At 32.8% G+C, this 8,114-nt stretch overlaps 1 protein-coding gene and 1 non-coding gene across 2 annotated transcripts; both read left to right on the top strand.

Moving 5' to 3' along the window:
* The first annotated feature begins 3,126 nt into the window (after positions 1-3,126).
* On the top strand, positions 3,127-7,873 carry LOC143201062 (uncharacterized). The gene is made up of 5 exons (XM_076411910.1): positions 3,127-3,252; positions 3,684-3,879; positions 3,959-4,161; positions 4,555-4,792; positions 7,671-7,873. Exons 1-5 carry the CDS (start codon positions 3,247-3,249, stop codon positions 7,871-7,873), a joined length of 846 nt encoding a protein of 281 aa, XP_076268025.1. The 5' UTR covers positions 3,127-3,246.
* Positions 3,315-3,386, top strand: TRNAP-AGG (transfer RNA proline (anticodon AGG)). The gene has a single exon. It is a non-coding gene; the product is annotated as a tRNA-Pro (tRNA).
* Positions 7,874-8,114: the final 241 nt, after the last annotated feature.

Here is an 8,114-nt window from a genome sequence, read left to right as displayed (position 1 = left end):
GCTATTCTATCTGAGTTTATATGAAAATAGGTTAAATATGGTTTTAAAATTGATAACTAAAATGTTGCATTGAATATAAATAAACATACAAATATAATGAGCAATTTAATAGTGTCACTAATCATATTTGAATCTAATTACAATTTGACATATATTCTTGATCTGTTTTAATTATAGCTAAAAGTAATAAATCAAAGTATAAAATACAACATCTAAAACAATACGAACAAACTTTCTCTATAGTTTACCTCGATGTATTTATTTATCCTCATTTGTTGCGCTCGATTTATCATATTATTTGATACAGCTGAGGTAAACTGAATTTTCTCAATGTATTAAAATGAAAGAAGCTGGAGAAAGTTGTACATTCCTCAGGACCGTGACATACATGTAGCAGTCAGAAGAAATTGACATTAATAACGATGTTGCCGATCTTCTTCATTTTTCATTACCTATTAGTAGGATTTCTTAATAAACATGGAATACGGAACTACAGAACATTGTAACTTAAATTCCATAAAATATTGATCGCACATATCTCAGGTATATAATTAAGTATGGTATATATGGTTACAGGCTAAATTTTAAAAAATTTGTCTCATCCTCACTTTCAGCGACTAAAATTTTATCTAATAATTTTACATCTTACCATAAATTAAGACGATGAACATACTGAATTAGATCCAATATATTCAGGGTTTCGACAACAACCTACAAGTATACCGCGTTCGATATTGTATCGCCTGTATATAAATGATATACCGAACACAAATATCATTACTATCAACATAGACAGACGACACTGTATTCTTAGTATCTGATAACTGTATCAAAGAACCTCTACCTCAAAAAAAGACAACTGGATGGAGCCATGTTTCATCCATTGTAACATATCGACGCAAAACTCGGGTATATTACGCTTAATCATCTTCAAACACTGCCCCGATTCATCAACTCGTTGTTTTTGGTCAAAAGTGAGCTCGCGCGACACCCACTTTGCACAGAACTTTCTCATGCCCAAATATTCGTGAATGATATGATGTACACGTTCAATTGATATCTTTAGAGTGTCTGCTACTTCATTCAATTTCAATTTATGGTCATTCAAAATCATTTTGTAGATTTTTTTAATGTTTTCGTCGGTAACAACCTTTTTTCGGCGTCCACTGCGTTCACCGTCTTCGGTGCTCATTTCACCACATCTAAACTAAACATATCGTTCGTTGATTTTTCGGGGCAGTGCCCGGAAACTCGGCATCAAGCCAAGTTTTTGCTTCAACTGTATTTTTTCCTTCAAAAAGCAATTTTTTATCAACGCGCGAAATTCATTCTTATCCATTTTTTTCACAATAACAAAAGTTGCTTCACTCAAAATGCCATAATTCACAAACTAATGATTCGACATCTGTCAAATTTATACACGCATTTTTTGAGGGTTAGGGCTAACTAAAAACATATGAATTTAATTCTAGTAGCGCCGTCTATGTGGCAGGCCGGGGACGTTTCAATTGACCTGTTATATAGACTTTAAAGCAAGATTTATAATAAGATATTTTATAGAGGAAATCACTTAATAAAGTGTTGTCATGAAGTTAATAACATGTCATGTTTATAGTAGTTGTCATAAGAAATGCTTATTGTCCACTGGGTAATTGTTGAAGCATTAACGTATCACACACTTGACGTAATAATAATTAATTAAAGTGTGTTTGAAACTTGAAGGTAAACTTTATTGATAAAAAGATATGCGGTATCGATTTATTTTGCTTCTGTCGTACCAAACCTATCCTCTTTTCGGCCTCTAGCAAGAATGCTGACAAAGAAATAGAAACGACTAGTTACTAGCTGTTACTGACTAGCTGTAAATATTAATTTGTTTTAAGATAAAAAAAGCTGATAAAAGTTGACAAGTTTATAATTTACCCCTATTCAAGAATATCGACTTGGCAACACTGTTGCTTTGAGTTCTTAACCTGATGCACTTGAAAACTGAAGATGTTACGTGTTTGAAACGACGAAGGTCAAAGATGTTTTCGTCCATTATTCTAGATTCATTCTCATTATGAATATTTCATTATTTCGTTCGCATTATTGTTAAAAATTGCGTCAGAGGACTTGTATGATCTTCGCAATAGTCGTTTTTTTTCTCTACATTTCTCTCTACTTACGTAACATGATTTTGACGTGTCTAATTTTAAGAAGCCTCCTCTGATATTTCGAATTGATACACTTTCACTGCTGACGCCGGTCTTATTATTAAAATTCGCGGGCAGTTCCTGATTTTTGTAGCCCAAGGAATTGCGCCCGACTTCATAATAACGTTCCTTTCTAAATTTTGAACGCCTTTTAAGATATGTGTTTTTTTCTTGCTGTAACTGTATCCGTTTAATATGTTAGCTATCAACCAAAAGACGTAGCTTCGACAAATTTTTAATATAACATTCATTACAATTTTTTGCACGTAAATATGACATTGACATGTTCAGAGTAGTCTTAATAACAATATTTAAGACTTACATTAAACTTCAAAAAAATATTTATATTTTAAAAATAATTCTAACCTAAAATATTTGTATTGTCAATAAATAAAAATAGTCAGCAAAATTTTGTGAATGATCTAATATTTTCATTCTGCCTTTATGATACGAAAACGTAATAAAAATGATATTTTGATCATTTAGGTTTGTGTATGATACTAATACATAAGAATACATTTATATGTATGATACCATAGAAAAAATATGATACCTCTAACTTAAAAGTTACAATTTCTATTTTTACTACAGAAAAATAATTGTATAAAATTCAACATTAAATTAAAGGATTATTAAAAAGTTCGTTAAATTTTAAATTATCCCGTTTTTATTAAGATTCATTGAATAACATCATTCATGTTATACTTCATGAATACTTCATTTTCGGGCTAAAAATGAATCTATAATATAATATTTTAATAAATGTAATAAAAGATATGTCGTAATTCCTTAGAGTGGTTATTTTCTAAATTATTTATATGCAAAGCTGGTACTATTACAGATTGTTGACTGTAATCATTTTAAGTTGTAAATACTTTTATTGGTCTTATTATCTATTCAAAATCTATCATTCAAGTTATTCGTGCAAAAAATATATTTCTCGTTATAAGTCATTATAAGCATATGGTTACTATATATAAAGTCCTCGATATTATTCTACATCATAAAATAAAGTGTAAGTTGATTGAATTACTTTTATTGTTTCGCAATAATGTTGGTGAGTATAATTAAAGGTTACTTCAAAATCTTATATATAATATACATATCAATATTAAACATGGCTCGTTGGTCTAGGGGTATGATTTCCGCTTAGGGTGCGGGAGGTCCCGGGTTCAAATCCCGGACGAGCCCGGTCACTTTTTTTTTAATCCGATATTTTTTCTCCAATATTTTGATATTTCTTTTTTTATTCATAGCGTGTTTTTATATTAATAATACAGAATATATTTATAATCTATTCTGTTATTTTTGTGTTGTATATACAACTAAACATACACGCTATTATAAATAAATATAATTTCTAAGTCTTTTTTACTGTTGGGATTTTGATTTTACTTTAATGTCTTTAATAATTTAACTTTAATGTCTAATGTTTTATAATAATTGAAAAAACAAAATATATACATAAATATAATTTTTCGATTTTAGAAGATCATTATAAGTTTTTTACTGCTTAACACTGTTCTTAAAAAATCTATTGGAATTGAAACTGAAATGATTTATACAACCAAATACGATGACATTGATATGGACGAGGTGATAAATAATGAGAGGCTTTTAAAAAATTATGTTAATTGCCTCTTGGAGAATGGTCCTTGCACACCGGATGGATTAGAACTGAAACGTATGTTTTATTGTAATTTCATCGGTCGTTTAAGAATGTGGACAATATGGTGAAGGTAATTTTCAATATTAATTTTTAGGTGTCATGCCTGAAGCTTTAAACAATGCCTGTCAGAAATGCAGTGACAAACAAAAGAAAAAAACCGAATATATGGTGAGGCATTTGATTGATGAGAGACCAGAATATTGGAAACCATTACAAGAGAAATACGATCCTGAAGGAGTGTACAGCAAAATGTATAAGAAGAGTACAGATGAGACATCTTCAGAAGAGGATAGAAACTAATTTGATTCAGTTACAGATTCCTGTATAGGTGAAATAAAGAGCTTCAAATAAATTTTGTATTTCATGACTTTTTTGGCTAAAATGACCTCATTATAAATTTTAATTTAAATTTCATTTAAAATACAAATATATTTAATCAATAAGTGAGTCACAGAAGGTAAAATATAACAAAAAAAACTGGCGATTTGTTGAGAATGAAATGTGACAATATTTTTTTATATTAAATAAAATGTAAGTTGCACTGTACTGATTATTATGGTACTATTTATGAGTGTCGAAGTTCATCGTAGGTTGTCCACCTTGAAACAGGCATATATGCTGAAACTGGGTACAAAAATAAGTGGAGTACATTTCGTAAATTATACTTTAATAGTTTATAGCAAGCGTTAGAGAAAAATGTCGATGAAATTTTTCGTGCTATTCTTGTGGATGCTTGTGGTTCTCTTATATCGAGAAAGAGCGGATGGAGCTTCATTGATAAGGGTTGCAAGGGAAACTAATATGTACTCCACCAAATATGACAACATCGATGTTGATGCTATATTGGCCAGCAAGAGACTACTGAAGAACTACGTAAACTGCTTGTTGGATAAGGGGCCTTGCACCAATGATGGGAAACTGTTAAAACGTGAGATCAATTTTTCCTATATTAAATTATGTATTGTAACTATTGCAACAAATGCAGTTTTGCGAAAAATATTTTGGTGATATTGGTTATTTACATTAATATAGGATGTTTCGATTAAAAATAATTATATACTTATAGTTATTATTAGTTATTATAGTTATTAACCATTAGTGGTTCAACAATATGTATTGCCTATGATAAATATTATATACACGACTTGCAGAAAATTACTTTATCAAGTTTTCTCCTGTGTAATTTTCTTCCATATTCCTTATGAGTTCTAGAAGGATCTGACGCTGTATTGCTTCATTAGAGACGTTGTTTAAAATTATCTCATCGTTGGATTTCGTAGGATTAAACGGATCTATAGTCTATTCAAAGTTTTTTTGTACATATGTCATTATGATGTCTAATGTATTGCCTACTGAAAATTGTAAATTCGTTTTAGAATCAGACAAAATTTTCCTTCTCATTTTATTCTAATTTAAAAGAGACACAATGATGTCTGATTAGTTCAAACACGTAAACGAATGAGCCTGTCAATGTCGTCCGGTTGGCAGATAGCAGAGACGAGTTGAGACTGCAGGAAGGGGGGGGGGGCGGTTTTATGTTAGGTTAAATTGAAATTGTGGCCAGCTTGTGAGCATTTTGGATGTCTTAAGTGAGCTTGATGATTGCTCCCTCAATTTTTTATGGGTTTTTGATTGTTGGAATGGGTCCTGATTTCAAAAGAATAACTTGGAATTTCTTTCAATCCCTTTTTAGAGTTGGTTTTGAACAGGGAGTCTCGATGAGGCGGGGGTCTCCCACCGTCAGGATGATTGGACGGTGGTTAGAGTCTATTTCGATATTGACCGGGTTTGGGATGTTTTCCGTTATGTGAAAATCTATAATACTCGGCCAAGTTTTATTGGTTTGGAAATGTGTCGGCTCAATCGGCTTGATTTGATAAACGACTGCCCCATAGCGGGTTGTGGGCTTTGAAGTCGCCGCCAATTATCGTGGAGGCATCGCCCTCGAAAAGCACCTCTATTTCGGCCCGATTATAGATGTTAGAGCATCTCCGATAAATGGAGGAGATAACTACCGGCCTGTCAGAGGTGGAGATGATTATTGAAATGATTTCGAGACTGTTGTTCTGTGGAGATGGGATTGAGTAGTGCTTTTTAATTAGGATTGCGGTTCCTCCATCGCTGCTGGATATACGATCGTTTCTATATACTCTGTAATTCGGAATTGTGAACCTATTCCAAGGTTTCGGGAATGTTTCCTGGATAAGTATGATATCAATGTTGTGACTTACCAGTGTGTCGATGAGCTCCTCCTTTTGATTGCGCATTCCAGGATATGATGTTTAGGGATCTTGGGTGGTTACTAGTCAGTCACGGGCATAAACATGGACGCCAATTGCTGCTAGAGGGTTTGGAAGACCATCTTCTTTATTTCTTCGAGCTGGCCCTGCGGTATGCAGATTTTCTTGTGTGGGTTGCGGTTGCGGCGGTTGGTTGGTGTTTGCCAGTTTGTTGATAATTTTCTTTCCTCCTCCTTCATTATCTCGTTACTTTTCGAAATAACTTATTAAAGCCGCAGTCAACTTGTGACCCTGAATATCTACTGTTTTCGGCATTTTCAAACAAAGTAATGATATATTATGGAGAGATTAGTAATTATAACTAGCATTTTGAACAATTTTGCGTACGTCTGACAAATGAACGAGTTTGATAGGCTCATTCGTTTACGTGTTCGCACTATTCAGAGAGCATAGTGTCTCTTTTTAACTAGAAGAAAATGAGAAGGAAGATATTGTCTGATTCTAAAACGAATTTACAAATTGCGGCGGGTGGTACATAAACATACGCATATACAAATAAATTTTGAATAGACTATACACTATAATCACTTCAGCCGTTAAAAAAATACGGATTCACGACCAACGAACGTTTGCTTCTAATAACAAACGCAATATGTACGTTTCATCGAAGGCCAACGAATGTTATGTATCCAACGCCGAATCTCATTCGTTGTCCTTTGTTGGCCAGGTCTCTACGCAGCGTAAAACACACGAGTCTTCAAACATAGTCGTCAAACACAGAAGAGTTAAATAATCGGTCACAGGAGCATACAGTTGGTGACATTTTGAAACTGTGAAGGTTGTCGTCAATAAACTTGATACCCCTCTATTCTTTAGAGTAAATAAAGTCTTTTTAACATGGCCAGTTTTTTCTTTTACAAAAGAAAAAGTACGCACAACAGAGCTCGTTTGAAATTTCTTTATAGATGTTTTCTGTTTCTCGTCTGCTGCTAATAATACCCTGTCATCTGCGAATGTATCTATGGTAATTCCATTTTGTTTAGGTATATCACTGGTATAAAGCAGATAGAGGATATATCACAGGACGTTAGCCTAAGACACTCCTGGATATATTTCTTTCAGTTCAGAATATGTATCCTATTGCTTAATTTTGAAAAGAGTTTTGGAGATATAAAAGGTTATCTGTATATTGTTTTACAAGCATCTTGTTTAGTCTACATATTAAATCTTCATGCCAAACTTTGCTAAAAACTCGTGTTATAAAAATTTACATAAAAATATGAAATATATCAAACGTCCCAGCAAACAATCCCAGTTAACCCATTGGAAATCAACCAACATAAATGGTATGCATTACTGGATTTTGTCAAACCTTTTGTTAAAATTTCTCGTCTCCTCCTATTATCATGAATTTCAATATGAAACTATTTTTTCAAATTAAATTTTTTGTTGTAGTTTCTTTAAAATATGGATTTTACATAGCTGATAGACAATACTAGTGCTGCGTATAAAAATAAGATATAATAAGATTTTATTGACTATATAAATTTTTATGAATATTTTCAGAATACCTACCGGACGCTTTGGAGACAGAGTGTTCCAAATGCAGCCCCACCCAGAAAAAAATCGCCGGCAAGGTATTCTCCGTGTTATTGCTGAACCATCGTCCGGAATGGGAAGAGCTGACACAAAGATACGATCCCGATGGCAATTTCCAGAAGAAATACATGGATGAGAGCGAGGATTATTCCGATTTGGAGGAAGCTTGATAAGCGTGGGTGTCGTATTAATAGTTTCTTGGTAATATTAAATTTGTTTACTTTCATAACCTTACGCTATTAAATATTTTTATTACTCGGTTTTCAGTTACTTTAATTTACCCACCATTAAAGTCCTCACGCTCGACGAATTACCGTCAAGGTGAATCTGTTAATATGGTTTGAACTTTTGGCCCCCGTTTCGCACTGTTTTTGTTGCTCTTTTGCGGAGATTCTACCTTGGAATTTTTAA

This window comes from Rhynchophorus ferrugineus, unplaced genomic scaffold, assembly GCF_030347505.1.
Source record: "Rhynchophorus ferrugineus isolate W39M unplaced genomic scaffold, kcgeb_rfMv2 rfM8, whole genome shotgun sequence".
NCBI lineage: Eukaryota > Metazoa > Arthropoda > Insecta > Coleoptera > Curculionidae > Rhynchophorus > Rhynchophorus ferrugineus.
Note: the sequence above shows the minus strand (reverse complement) of the source record. Positions and strands in the feature narration are given on the sequence as shown.

What these genes read in the sequence shown, in the direction of transcription:
- LOC143201062 (XM_076411910.1), top strand. An exon ending in CTTCAGAAGAGGATAGAAAC is followed by an intron (nt 4,162 to 4,554) that starts TAATTTGATTCA and finishes AGCAAGCGTTAG; the next exon opens with AGAAAAATGTCGATGAAATT. An exon ending in TGATGGGAAACTGTTAAAAC is followed by an intron (nt 4,793 to 7,670) that starts GTGAGATCAATT and finishes GAATATTTTCAG; the next exon opens with AATACCTACCGGACGCTTTG.